The 15,210-nt window shown below is 39.0% G+C and overlaps 1 protein-coding gene across 1 annotated transcript in view; it reads left to right on the top strand.

The window, feature by feature from the left end:
- The window catches only part of ptprn2 (protein tyrosine phosphatase receptor type N2), a 125,786-nt gene extending 110,884 nt beyond the window's left edge, over positions 1-14,902 (top strand). Inside the window, exons 16-22 of the mRNA XM_031292882.2 lie at positions 489-566; positions 3,921-4,040; positions 5,300-5,466; positions 7,854-7,907; positions 8,907-8,971; positions 11,043-11,116; positions 13,247-14,902. Of these exons, the coding sequence (XP_031148742.1) occupies positions 489-566; positions 3,921-4,040; positions 5,300-5,466; positions 7,854-7,907; positions 8,907-8,971; positions 11,043-11,116; positions 13,247-13,318 (630 nt within the window). The 3' untranslated portion in view covers positions 13,319-14,902. The remainder of the gene's footprint in view (positions 1-488; positions 567-3,920; positions 4,041-5,299; positions 5,467-7,853; positions 7,908-8,906; positions 8,972-11,042; positions 11,117-13,246) is intronic.
- Positions 14,903-15,210: the final 308 nt, after the last annotated feature.

The following is a 15,210-nucleotide window of genomic DNA, read 5'->3' as shown; positions in this document are numbered from 1 at the left end:
GAAGGTAATAAAAATGAAAGTTTATGTTGAATAGTCAAAGAGTTGGAAGGGCTGGAACTTTAATCAGATAGAAAGCACAGACAGGGTTTCAGTCTATTTATGCAAACATAATGTTTGAAAAGACTGATCTTTAACATGTTTTCACAAAAACACAACTGAAAGGCATACAAACCCAACCTTCCACCCAACCAAATGTGTGTATAGCTTATCTAGCATAGTACTGTGTTATGTTCACAGTTTACCAAAGATAGTGCATAGTTTTCTTTATATTTTAAGTTAGTCTTATGACACCCATTAAAAACAGTTAGATCTTGAGGAGAGAGAGGAAGTAAAGGAATCAATGAATGAAGAGAAAGAAGACATCAGAAGCAAATGTTTTCTGCTCTCATTCCTCAATCCAAATGGAGTCTTTGATGGGAGTCTTTTACCCAGACTGTATGGTTTCATCCGCCAGTCCCTGCTCAAACACTCTGCTCCCTCTCTTCCAGATGGACCATGACCCTCGCAACCCTACTTACATTGCCTCGCAGGGCCCACTTTTTTCCACCGTGGCGGACTTCTGGCAGGTAAAACTCATCTTCATTCATGGTGGTTTTTCATCTTTTACTGTTTTGGTTCTGTAAAGATGAGGGTTTGGAAGAACCACCACAGAGATGGTTTTGTGTGACATACCAATTCATGTGTGATTGTTTGATGTGTTCTTCTTGGTCCAAGAGTGTCTAGATTACTATTTCTTTAGTGTTGAAGCAATGGTTGAATTTCTCAAAGTGGGATCAATGAAATAATATAGCCCCAGTCTGTGCCTCTCATGTGCTACCATTACACTCAAGTTCCTTTCTATCTTCAAAAACCCAGAAGGTTGTTTAACATCACTTACAGCTGTTCTGAAAAATCTGAATCCTCAAAGACTCTTAATCATCTGGATGAAAATGTATTCCTTCATTGTCTTATTGTATTTTCTGTATCTTCTAGTCCACATAACCAGAAATAGAATATTTATCACAAGCAAATTATTAACCCTGATCATCTGATTACTGCAAGTTGCATCAAAAATGGCACTGCTTCGCTGAGTCATAACTCAGAGACATGATACACATATTTTTTAGATTCAGTGTGACTCACAGTTTCAGAGGATATCATTATCCCCAAGTCCATGGCAAACAAACTTCTATAAATCCATTTGGTAATCATAAAAAAAGACACTCCTCATAACTCCATCACATTTTCACAAGTTTTCTTCAGTATCAAAGTAATCCAGTGATAGTTGTCTGTACATCTATGGCTACATTACAAACAGGTAATGCTAATAGCTAATTCAGCATACTTATCATGGTTCCAATTTGCCAAAATGTAAACAAATGTAGGCAAAAACAAAAAAACAGGATTCAAGTTGTAGCCCACAGCCTAACTCACTGAATCCATGGCAACATTATACTTCCTATTAACATCCCAAGTTCCCAAACTTGGAGCCTGATTACTAACCTGACATCGCCTGACAGTTAGTCTGGAACCTAGCAGTTATTTTTTTATTTCCAAGGGGCGTTATCAACAGCCAGAGACCAAAATGCCTTTGGACGCAACCCGGCGCAAGGGTGCGCAAGCCGAAAATGACGTCATCGTATTTTGCAAAAAGTGGGAAGGGTCCACAAGTTGTCAGTTATCATATTGAACCCGCTCCATATGATATAAACGGCTGTGATTGACCCAACCAGGGCATGGTTGGCTGGAAATCTGTCTGAATAAGGAGAGGAACCAGATGTATGTGCCAGAGCAAATAAAACATGAGCTCACATATTTGTCCGGTTCCCAGGTTATGATAATCCTTCAAATAGAGGTAAGATAAAGAATAATTGTTTGTTTTTTGAAAAAATGACATGACAGACCACCAACTGGTGCTTCTACTGTTCTTATTTATCAATAAAACAATGTCACTAGCCGAATATGTACTAGAAACCTGCAAACCCCCCATATCATATTTGCATTTTTTCTCCATGCTATTTGCATTCCTACCCTTATCCATAAATGTCAGACAAACCTGCCATTAATCACCAGATATAGGCTATTGTAAAACATGTCGTCTTGTGTGAAGGTATGTCTTAAATGATGCATGGTTGCCAAATGGCGTTCTCATGTGTTAATAGGACAGCGCTGTCGTAATTAGTGGGCCCATCACCTCCATATGGTGAAGAAACTCTGCTCGCCGTGACCAGGATGTAGAAGTGTGAAGCATAAATCCTGGCAGACCAGCTGGCCCTGCACTCTGCGTCTTGTAGTGTGTAATGGATACTCGTTTGGAATCATTATGATAGTGCTGACTTTGTGTTAGGGCAGACGATGGCCCCCTTTTGTGACCGGGGGAGGGTGGTAACGCCAAGTTTAGTCTGGTCTGGTTTTGTTCTGCACACCAAAAGTAATGTAGTTTTTGTTGTAAATTCACTTTTTAAACCCAAAAAACAAACATGCTTACAAGCTCTGTCCTCACATGGTGTTTACATTGATAAAAAAGAAAAAGAGTCAGTAACTATTATCTAAAAAGTGTACCTTAATTGACAACATCAGCTCAAATAGGAATAAAAGCTGCCCTGTTTCCTGTATTTAATTTGTAAATTTGAAAGTACCTCAAATGAAGCAGTTGATAATTATCTTTTAGTCAATTAGGTTATTTGTTTTTTTTCTGTGCCAGGTGAATAAATACTTATCCATTATCTAATAAAAATTGGCTATTTAGCCATGAACTCAACACTAAATATTTTCCAATTAAGCAGAAAGTGATGGAAAATTAGACACAGATTGACTGACACAATGAACATAAGTTCTGTGTCTGTAAATAATAACTAGCCATTCATTATTCAATATGGTAAATCTTGGGTTGTGGCAGGATAAAAAAAACACTCTTTCATCCCATTAAAAGTAAACAAACAGGGGAAACACTGGCACTCTCATGCAAATGGACCATGCAGGAGGCAAATCTTTTTGCTCTGTCCTATCTAATCCACACCAGCCCCAGGCAGCGCTCTGAAAAGCGCTCTGCTCTAATCCTCCACTCCTCATTCCTCCATCCCTTCATCCTTCACTCCCCCATCCAGCTCCCCTCCCTCCCTTCCCGACTATTACCTTAGCTCTGCTGGGCCTTGCTTTCCTGCTCACTTCTCCTCAGAATTCAATGCAACAAAAGCCAATGAGTTCACAGAGCAGCAACTTTGGTCATTTTCAGATTTTTTTTTTGTATCTATAACAATGATGCATAGTAGGTGTATGTTTTTTGGAGCCTAGAAATTGTTTAGCATAAAGCACTTTACTAGCTGAAGATGGAAAATACACCTTTTCCTCACTACCTACAAATATTTGCCAAACCTTACAAGACTAAATGGATAATATTCCCCCACATTATCACCTTGCCTAATCTCATCACATCCTGGCACAGTTGGCACAGTTGCCGTGTAATGTGTCCACTGGGCTGGATCACAGAAGCTTGTGATTAGTGTATAGTCAAGGCCATTGTGTTTTTATAGCAATCATAAAAGACGTGTTACCTCCTCATTTTCTTAATGGCTGCCATGGGCCTGTATTTTTTTCCCAAGGACACATTAGATTGTGATAAGATGAAATGGAGCAGCAGCTCAGTAGATGTTGTGATCTCACTCAGACGACTGAGAGACCTCCTGCTGTTTGACTCAACATTTATCATTTGTCGCACGTGGAGAGGTGACATTTATTCATACTTCCTGGACCAAGATTAAGAAATCAATTTAGCTCTAATCAAGGGTGTCATGTAATGCTAATGTGCAATATGCTGCTCCTAGTGGCACAATTCAGCTCCATATTACTGCTACAGTAATGTCATACAGATGATTATGAAAGGTTTGTTGTGTTTGGATGTGTTTGAGGGATGTCTGACGTCGTCTTCGTCTGGTGTGTAGATGGTGTGGGAGAGTGGCTGTGTCGTCGTCATCATGCTGACCCCGCTATCTGAAAATGGAGTGAAGCAGTGTCATCCCTACTGGCCTGACGAAGGCTCTGATGTCTACCACATCTACGAGGTACGTCAGTGAGAGATTAAGCACAAGTTACAAACAGACTTTACTGTGAACAGTTTACAGCAAAACTACTTCCTACCAAATAAAATAGTCCCTATAAAAGCTGGTGAGTAGTAAGGACCCTGCAGTAAGTTAATGAATTTATATCAAATATAGCTCCTTTGAAGAGCAGAATGTCTTAGGAAGATTGACACACCATAAAATAGAGATAAATAAGACTAACTAAATTATACAAAAATTGTACATATGTAATTTTTATTAACTTTGCGCACCACAAACGGAAATTATTCACCGCTAATTTTATTGCCATGGTGGCAAAAATCTCAGGGGCCGATATCCCAAAACTTTAGTATGACTCTCAAAAAAGAAATCTCTGAATCTTTGTATTAATGCTGGTCTTCAAACAGTCCATTTATTTATAAGACTCCACCAACTTCTATTGCACTCATATGAAAGCCCACCTTCCCACTTTAAACTGGCTAATCAGGTGTGGAGTCTAGAATGGAGACCCAAAAAAGGTATAAAAACATATACAATGGTGGTGTTGTACTATTGATATGTATTTCAAATATTCTTCCCAGTAAATGAGTAACACCAGTGCACCACTTCAAACTACAACCTCAATAATAAACATATAAGTTAAATTAACACCTCTCTGACAGCGTCATTCAAAACTGAACATTATTGTTATTATTTTTGTAAAGGTAGAATTTATGGCTGAGCTGTTGTATTGAATTGCATTACATTTTACTGTGGCCACTGAGTGGATATTCATGTCTTAAATTGTTCATAACAACAATGCCTCTGGTCTTTGTTCAACACTGAAGCATAAAGACATTCACAATGAAGAAATTATTCTTACATTCATTGGTATCTAACTTAATTACACCTCATTTCACTGCACAAAGCTACCCCAATACAAATTCTGAAAAGAACAGTTATCACTTTGATTACTGTGTAAACCCTTTTTAACAAATTAACTAATTTTAATGACAGCTGGAATCATTTGTCTTCAACAAAGGTACACGTAAACTGAAAATCCTGTAAGAGAAAATGTCTGCCTTCCTCCTCACAGTTTCTTTCTAAACAAAAATACTTGTGTGTCTGTGAACAGGATGAAACAACAAAATAAATGGTTAGGTAGGGAAACCAAAACCTTTAAAGCGTGTGTGTTATGAATGCATTCCTATTTAAGATTGCTGTAAGAAGCTGTAATTAATTAACTGAATGTCATCCTTTGCATATTCTCTTTCTATATGCAGGTGAACTTGGTGTCGGAGCACATCTGGTGTGAGGACTTCCTGGTGCGGAGCTTCTACCTGAAGAACCTGCAGACAAACGAGACACGCACCGTCACGCAGTTCCACTTCCTGTCCTGGATGGACCGCGGGATCCCCAACTCGGCCAGGACCCTTTTAGACTTCCGCAGGTAGAGTGAAGATCCTACTGGTTGGCCTCAGACACTGGCGCTCAGCAGATTTCCACCTTTACAACTAGCCTTTATCCTGAGCTTGTTCTTAATCATCTTCCCTTATATTCTGTATTCTGTCAGCGCCTTTCTGGTCCGTCTCCCTTTTGCCCCTCTGCCTTTTGGTGTCCTAGAGAACGGTTGTTCTAATAAGGACTGTGTTTCTGTACTATCCCTTTCATCCTGGGCCTATTTCCCTCACCTCCCTTCGGTACATGTGATGCAGCAAATTAACAGCCCCGCACTGCCTGGCTTGGCTTGGGAAGAAAAGAAAAGAAGAAAAAAAAAACTAATTCACACACCCAATTAAATGAAAGCTGTCTCACTAAAAACATGGGAGAGGGAGAAAGCTAGTGACTGAATAACCTCACTCTGTTCTCCATATAATGTGTTCTGGCAGAAGAGCAGCAATAGCTCCTCTGGGAGAACCCAGAGGGATAGGAAAATCCCTCCAAATGAGAAAAGATGCATCTGATTTGTGGATGGAAGTCTTTCCCTCTGGTTTGTAATGCAGATGAGAGCCAAAAAAAGCGGGATGTGCAGTGAGTCGATGCTGATTTTTTTTTCTTTTTTTTTTTTTTTCAAATTAAACCGGGTGTAGCTTGCAGTCAGTTACATTTATTTATGATATTGGTGTGCAGGTTTGAGCTGTGTTGCTGTCAATGTCTCCCCTACGACTAGATTACCTTGATGCATCTCCATTAATGCTGCTATAGGTTATTGGGAATATAAACTCTCTGATTGTGTGATTCAGAGGTCTCATATCCACGAGATGTACAGTACACTTACGGTTTTCACGGTTTCGGCCAACTTGGTATTTTGCGGTTGCCAGTGTCATTTTTGTGATGTTGCAGCTAGTAATATGAGCCCAGTTGCATAGTCACAAAAGTGATCATTGGAAACTGTGTCTCCTCAGCCAGGCCTGTGCACAAACTGTCTTTCTCTCACTCCTGACTCTCTGTCTCCCCTCTCCTCCTCTCACTGCTCCTTCCTCTGGCTTGCATGGGAACTCCTACCACCAATTATCTCTGTATGCTCTTTAACTGAGGACATATTCAGATTTTTTCTATATATATACCTAAAATGTAAAATACATACATTTGATGTAATGTCATTTTGATGTACAAACAAAAAATTAATGCAATATACACAAAAGATACCAAAAAGAAAAAATTCCTTCTGCAAAATAAGCAGTGGATTGCTTAAAATATAAGTTTTATAACATTTTAATATTTAGATATGTTCAATGCATGTATTTAAATGATGAAGCCAAGCTCAAAGCTCATAATGACATCAAATAGGGCACACCTGTGCTTTGGAATGCAAGTGCACGTGGAAAATGCAGTTCACGGTTGTAGTTCTTAATGTCCAAATGCATAGAAACCTTCACAAATACAACATACAAATACAAAAACTGAGGTTAAATCAACAGAGAAACAATGAAAATGGAAATACATACCAGAGTTAAATCTTGCACAAACGAGCAGTATTTCATATACCACATTTTTATAGATATAATATATTTTAGTATATTTAGCTATGTAATTATAGGCTACAACACAGTATTATTACTGTAAGTAGTAGTAAAAGTACTTTAGTAGAAGTAGTAACTGCAGATTGACACATTATTGTATATTATAGTATATTCATGCGTGTGATTTATGTTACATTTATTGTTTTATTTACATGTTACTAATAATCTATAATAATAATAATAATAATAATAATAATATCTATAAGTAGTAGTGATTTTGAAAAGTAACATAAAACGGCAGATAACTAGAAATATGATGAGACATTCAGACATTTATTTGTAATTTTATCGCTGAAAGGTAAAAAACGAGGGAAATGGAAAGATGCGGAAGCTCTCTGTGTAGTCAGTTTCCATGGCAACAGTGGGGTGTAAAAAGGCTTGTTGGCCTTCACCGTGCCTGTGGTGTATAACATTCATAATTGGCTGGGGTTAATGCGTCGGCGGTCGGCAATCACAACATCACACCACCACATCTATCACCCACATGTCACAAAAATGCTGTTTGAAATGATGCTCAATTTATTCACGTGGTGCGAGACTGATTCATTTCTCCATCCTCAAATTAAAGTGATTGATTGACAGGAGGGTGCATCTCTCAGGGTTCTGTTTGTACTTTTGATTGTTGCTGTCATTAATTTCATCCAGACCACAGAAGCACAGAAGTCCCTTATGAGTCACACTTGCTTTAATTATTGTTATTATTCAGCACAAATAATCAACCTTGTTTCCAGAGTATGATTTAACAGCCTGTGCATTGAAGATAACTTGCTGCCAAGCTTACAGTAACATCTAATTTTCTCTTTTTTTATTTCAGAAAGGTTAACAAGTGCTACCGGGGTCGATCTTGCCCAATAATTGTTCACTGCAGGCAAGTATAACTATTTGAACCTTGTGACAGTGGCTGGCCCTGCTGGATTGGGATAGCGATTATTTGTCGTGGCCTGTGTGTTGAAGGGTAGAGGCTGTTTATTTTAAACCCGCTCAGTCCATTTACTTTATCCTGGTGCACTGGAGCTGCTGTTTATTCCACTGGCTGTGTCTTTATGGAAATGGTGTGGCACAAAGACACTTCCATTTCCCATTTGGTTGAGTTAGTTAACTGGCCTTGATTGGTTTGTATTAAACACCAGGTATCTGTCTGACCACTTTTAATAGTCACATTCTGTTAAGTCATGCGTGGGGGGAGGCAGCCTGCTCTCCCTCTGAGGGAGCTGTACGGACTGAGTGTCTAGCAGTGGATTAATGAAGCACTAGTGCTCAGGCCGCTCTCCTGTTTTATTGGCCTTGCCTTTATTAGAGAGATGTGCACGCCTTGTTTGCAATTAACATGCAGAGCCGTTGAATGGCCGTCGGGCACAAAGGGAGGCTTTTCATAAGACTATCTCTGGAGTAATGGAAAAGCAAGGCTCTCCAAAAGCTGTTCTCGAACCGCCCCTGGCCTCTCAACCTCTCCTCTGCTCCTGAGGTGCATTCATTTAAAAGCCTTTGTCCCCAGTGTGCCTCAGAAACCATTCCCCACTCCCCAATAGCCGAGCAAGTCTCAAGACCACACATGCACTCGTGTAAGCAAGGTTTTACATAATCACATTAATTGGAACATTAAATATTCAGATCTGTTCAGGTGTTTTAATCAGAATATTAAGGATTATTATTGTTTTTTGCTATTTAAAAATTCTATTTTATAAGCAGATGGAGCAGTGTGTATCTGTATGCATAGACTCATTTGTGTTTAAATATACTTCACAGTCTCTCAGCAGATGCAGATGTAAATGAGCAATTTGTTTCTTTATAAGAAAAACACTCTGAGATTAAAGCTTCACTCTGCCACCTTAATGATCTCCATCTCTATCTCTCTGACTATCTGCAGTGATGGAGCTGGCAGGAGTGGGACTTACATTCTGATTGACATGGTCCTCAATAGGATGGCTAAAGGTAACGATCAATGGCTTCCCTTTTTACTCTTTCTGCTCATGTTGAAGTGTTGCCCTGGCAACGCCAAAGCCTCTCATTTTCCACAGAGGGTCTTGGGGATGCATTAGAGGGTGACTTTACTAAGGCCTGGACAGGCAGCAAAGATAGAGGCAGGCGTGGAGGGAGCTGGAAGGAGAAGAGAGTGTGGAACAAAGAGAAAAGGAAAATGAAAAAGAAACCTTTACCCACATTAGTAATTATCTATTTAAGCTACTGTCATGCCATATTCATCTTCATCATAACAGCAACATGAATTTAGATGGATGTTTATAGGGGAAATCAAAATGTTCAAATATTGCTCCAATGGTTTAAATCCATATTTAGTGGGAACAATGGGTTCATTTTATTAGTATACCTAATCTGTATAGTTTGCAACCCATTCTCACCCTTTGTGTATGTTTTTCTCACATTAAAAAAGATCTCCAGGATGTTAACAATCTGGTGGTTCAGGTGCTTTTTTAATGTCTGCAATTATGAGTTGACCCATTGTTAGCATTGTATAATCAAAAAGCACAGTCAAGGAAGGTAGTCTGCATTTGGTCACAAATCACAGTAACTTGGCGCCGTCATGGCCGTCTACTGGAGAAATCATTATCTACAGGTCTAAATAAATATAAAACTTGAAAAAGGATCTTTGTGATGTGGGTGTATTATTACATCTAAAACAGGAATGGTTTGATTTTTTTCTAAATTTTAGGTTCTTGTGATAAGGCAAACTCTTGTTTTTAGTTGAATCTCTACTCCAACGAAGTTGTAGCTGAACATGAATAAGCTCAGTTTGTATAAATGAACAAGTATTTTTGTAATCATATTCTTTGAGATATCCAAGTTTTATATACAAACACATTTGGATATGGCCATCTATTGTTGAACAGGAGCTGGGTTCTTCCAAAGGCTGCCTTACGTCACCTTAAAGCCCTCCATAGTTTAGCCTGCCCTTTGACCTCTGCCCTTTCCCCTCACCCTCTGCATGCCCTCCTCCTGCGATCCCAGCCCGTCAGAGCAGGTTAGGCGGACGGCCGCCTCTGATGCAGACCTTCCCTTCACTTTCTGTAAAACGGTAATAAGACTGACCCATCCTGGTGGAGTTCATCTGGTTCAGAGAGAAATGCGCTGTTGTCCACGGTGATGAAAGGTGCCACCTGGTCTCTTTTTAACCTTTTGTTTCCTGCTCCAGAATCGAATGTATAAAATGAACATAATCTCACTGTCCAAATCTTTTTTTCTTCAGTCGAAGAGCCTCTCTTCAGATTAACTGTGGAATCCAGTCCTTCTGAGACATGAAAGTCTTGTCGGAGCACTGGAGTACTTTGAGTACTAAGTCCAGCTGCATTAAATCCCTCTTTTTTACTCTCTCTCACACACACACACACAAACATACATTTTCACTCTTGCTCTATATCTTTTGCTTCCTTTCTCTGCCTCACTTTCAAAAACATCTTGAGAGTTCAGAGGCTCTCTGTGGTTTTCTAAAATGAGCTTTGGCGTGCTGCTTGAAATCCATAAATCTGAAAGTAGAATAAGATTTGCAGATTAACATCCCTAACTTCTGAAGCCAAAACAGACTTAACTCAACAGCAGCTGATAACTGTTGAAGGCAAGCAACTGTTGCATAGGTTAATCATCAGTATGGTCTTCTGCAAAGGCAATAAATCATTTTAATTAGAGTTTGTTGATTCTGAGATTCACAAATACATGCACACACTGATATTGTTGTATCAAAAAGCACTTAGAAAACTTTATAGTTGCACATAATCTAAACCAATTTTTTAACAAGTTTCTCGCAGAGTAGCCACTGCTTAGAGCCATTTTTGAAAGCATTATTGCAAATTTCCCACACCCCAAAAATATCCTCTTGCATATTTTATCAAGAAACAGTCTGTGGCTCTCGTCCAAGTCTTTCGAGGGATGAATGTAATAATTTTCAGTCGCTGCGCTGTTCCAAAAGGAGCCCAGTATAAAGAGAGATTGGCAGATGTGAGCTGGATTACTCTGCTGCTTTGAACTCAGTCCAATTTTTGGTCTGTTGCAGGTGCTAAAGAGATTGATATTGCCGCTACCCTGGAGCACTTGAGAGACCAGAGAGCTGGCATGGTCCAGACAAAGGTAAGGTCCCCGGCTTTGAGTTAGAGAGGTGGGGGGGGGGTGGGGGGGGGGGCAGTCATTCAAACAAACGATTGTCTACTTCATGTGCGCAGGATCAGGGGACATGATGTGGTAATTGACAACTGCTGCAGGATTAGAAAAACATTGTCTTGGAAGAAAATAACTCACTGTTCCACATTTATCACACGACACAGAGAGACTGACCAAGATAACAGACGTATTTTGTCTATGAAACCACAGCATTTAAGATTTTCTCATCATTTCTATCCCTTAAACAAATATTATAAACATACATTATTAATCCTAATCCTGTTAAATGTACTGTTTTTATCTAACATGATGTCAATTGTTAAATGAATCAAAGGGAGAATTAAGTAGACATGTAACTATGCCTACAACTAGGGATTATTTTCATTATCAATGAATCTATAAAATTAATCTATAAAATAGTGGAAACAGTAACCATTCATTTTATAACGATATATAACAGAGAAAAGCTTCAAATCCTCACATTTGAGAAGCTAGACCAAGGTAATGTTTGGTCGATTTCCATCAGACAATAAATGAAATATTAAATATATTGCTTAACATTGTCTTTATCTTTTATTTCCATTTCATCTTTATAAATGTTACCAGTCCAGTACTGTAGATGTCACACTTCTGTCTAATCTAACAAAATGCAGCTACTGAAAACAGTTGATATCACAGCGGGCCCTCCACCTCACAACACTATTTTGGGGGATAGTTTAGGGTGTGAACAAAGCATTTTCTCTCATCCACTAATGCACATAATAGGTAGAAAGTCTCTTTTGTTTCTCTCTTATAATTGGATGGAATAATAATAATAATAAAGGTGAACCTCATGCAGCAGTGGGTGATCATATTTATGGAAACTGCTTGCTAATAGACTCCAGTGTTCCTAGATGGTTCATTAATGCTGCTTTTACAGCCCTGCTGTATTCAGCGCAGGAGAGCTTTTCAAGCACTCTCTCTCTTTTTTTTCTGACAACTCTAAGTGAAATTATATTGGAATATTGTTGATTCCACTTTGTGGCTTTATGCTGGGTCTACACAGAAATTAGATTGAAATGAGGTATGAAATTTAGAGTTAGGTTTCAAGGATTGGACAACCAATTATGTTTTTTTTTCCTCCTTCATGATGTTGCCACTTTATTTTTGGATAGACCCCCGCCACAAAAATAGAAAACATTTATTTCCCTTCTTTTTATGGTTACTGCTTTTGTCAGAGATGCAGTAATAAAAGCATGTGTGACCGTTTTTCTTTCTTACTAACCATCCATATCTGATCTGTCAAGCAGAAATTGATCTCCCCCCCAGTGGTGTGAATGTGAACAGCACAGCATGCACATATCTGCTTTTTAAAGTATATTTTTTAACACACAGAACTTTAAAGTCATCTTGGGATAAGATCGGCATATATAGCTGTGGTGTAGCTATAGGTGGATGTAGTTACATATTTTCTGGCTCTGTCACAACATCAGAAGACATATAAATAGAAAACCTAATCACTCCAGATAATCTCCACTGCAAAGCAAAAGACACAGCCACCAGTGACTCCTCCGTATTGATTTAGCCTATCCTCAGGCCAGACTATGGCAGGCTATGTGTTGACACATCTAAAGACTGCTCCCTGCAAACTCCTACGTACCTTTTCTCTGTGAGAGGACCCCGTGGCCTGCAGCCTGGGGAGAGGAGAGGAATATAAAAACACCAGGTCCATGGGGCAAACATCAATCAGCCCCCTTTTGTGCTCCTTGGGGAAAACTATGAGTGGGATTCACAAACAAATACACACATACACATACAGAGCTGAGAGACAACTTGACTCAAAAGCTTTATTTTAAGACACACCTGGCTGGATCGATGCCGAGTGCGGGTGCACTCCGAGTTAAAAGCTCAGAGAGTGGTTCACCTTCACCTCCAGTCTGTGGCCAAACACATCCAGGGTTCGGTCAGGAGAGAGGGACGAAGAGGGGGTGGAGGCAGCAGTTGCCAATCATTCTGAATATGGCATTCGTGAGCACTTTACGCACACTAAAACTTTCTTCCCTTCCTTCTTTCCCTGCATCCTTCCCTCCTCTTCCTCCTCCTCCTCATCCACCTCCTCAGGAACAGTTTGAGTTTGCACTGACAGCCGTGGCAGAGGAGGTGAACGCCATCCTGAAAGCGCTTCCTCAGTGAAGGCATCGCATCCACCACCTTCTTCTCTCTCGCTGAGCACCGTTTTTTTCTGCCCACTCAAGACTGACATCTCTCTCTGCCCTTCATTCTCCTCACTCTGTTTCTCTCTTCTGTCTCTGCCTCCTCTTAACCTCTATATATACTGTATACTTATGAATGTCGTGCCAGATATCGCACCTGGATCCATATTCGCAAAAGTCTTGCCTCAGTACGACTGTTGATCTGGGATCTGTGTCGTTTTAGTGATTCGAGGCAGGACCAGGGGACCTGATCTGATCTGATGTGGGATCTTAGATCAGCTCTCCTACTGTGAGACTTTTTGTCATATGAACCCTGGTCCTCTATAACTGTGATGTAGTTCCTGAACATGCCGTTCTAGTGCCACTGACGAGCTGTTTACGTGATGTCAAGTAAAGATTTTTGTTCCAAAATCAGCTATGTGCAGTTGGAAAAATGTATAAAGATGCTTAGAAAATGGCTATTGGCACATATAAAACAAACTATAGTGGGGCTGCAACTAACCATTATTTTAATATATATATATATATATATATATATATATGCAGATTATTCTCTCGATAAATTGTTAAAGTTGTATAAAATGGCATTTATAATGTCTTCAGTTTGCTTATTTTGTCTGACTAACAGTCTAAAATCTTAAGATATTCAATTTACTGTCATATATGGCAAAGAAAAACAGTAAATTGTCACATTTGAGAAGCTGAGAATGTTTGGCATTTTTGTTTAAAAGAATAATGATTAATTGATTATGAAATGGTTGCCAATAGATTTTTACTCAACTTTAATCAACTAATTATTACAGCTCTTACCTATAGTACTTTTAGTATTATAATAATAATAATAATAATAATATGTAAAGTAAATTAAGTTATTGCCTGTAAAAAATAAATCACAATATTGTACAGATTATATCCCCTAAATGAATTGATGTGTTAGATACATATAGCGTTTTGAAAATAAACTCTTCACGTTTCTTCTCCTCTGTGATCCGAATCAACCCACTATATACTCAGTTTCACATGTACAGAGGTTGAAGTGTGTGTGTGTGTGTGTGTGTGTGTGTGTGTGTGTGTTTGTGTGTGTGTGTGTGTGTGTGTGTGTGTGTGTTTTTGTGTGTTTTTGTGTGTATTGTTGTATTTGGGGTCCAGACATCTGCTGTGATTCTTAAAAAGCCTCACAGGTCATATTTCTTGATATTCTTGACATATCAAGTGTTTTTTATTCCTCATCACATACATTTTACACATTGTTACATGAACATCTCCGTTAATATTAAATGTAATACAAATATATCAACTTAGATATATCGATAGTAACAATAAATATATATTTAAGCAGAACTTATATTGGGATTGTTGCTGAATTTGTTTTCCTCCATCACTGGTATATTGTGATATTTTGTGCAACATGACAGATTATTCCCTCTATGTATAGACAATGAATGACTTTATGAATCCGTATATAGTGCTATCTGAAATGTATACTGAGAGCCTCAATGAGAACTATATATTTTGTGTGAAAAGTAACATTCAGGTTGATAATAAATCAGAACAGATTATACTGCTTTGCTGTCTTGGTGATTGTTATTTCTGACACACACACACACACACACACACACACACACACACACACACACACACACACACACACAAAGACACACACACACACTCTCACACACACACACACACACACACACAGGAGGGAGAAGGCTTCTCTCACAGTGAATGGCATTTGATTGAATGGTAGCCTTAGTAAAGTCACAAAGAAAAGATGTATCACGCTCCCTGAGGGTTTGTATCTGGGGGAGACCTGCAGGTTTGTATAGATGAAATGTTTGGTTCACCAGCTCTGAGGAGAAAGTGGCAGGGATT

The sequence above is a fragment of the Sander lucioperca genome, chromosome 23 (genome assembly GCF_008315115.2).
Source record: "Sander lucioperca isolate FBNREF2018 chromosome 23, SLUC_FBN_1.2, whole genome shotgun sequence".
NCBI lineage: Eukaryota > Metazoa > Chordata > Actinopteri > Perciformes > Percidae > Sander > Sander lucioperca.
Note: the sequence above shows the minus strand (reverse complement) of the source record. Positions and strands in the feature narration are given on the sequence as shown.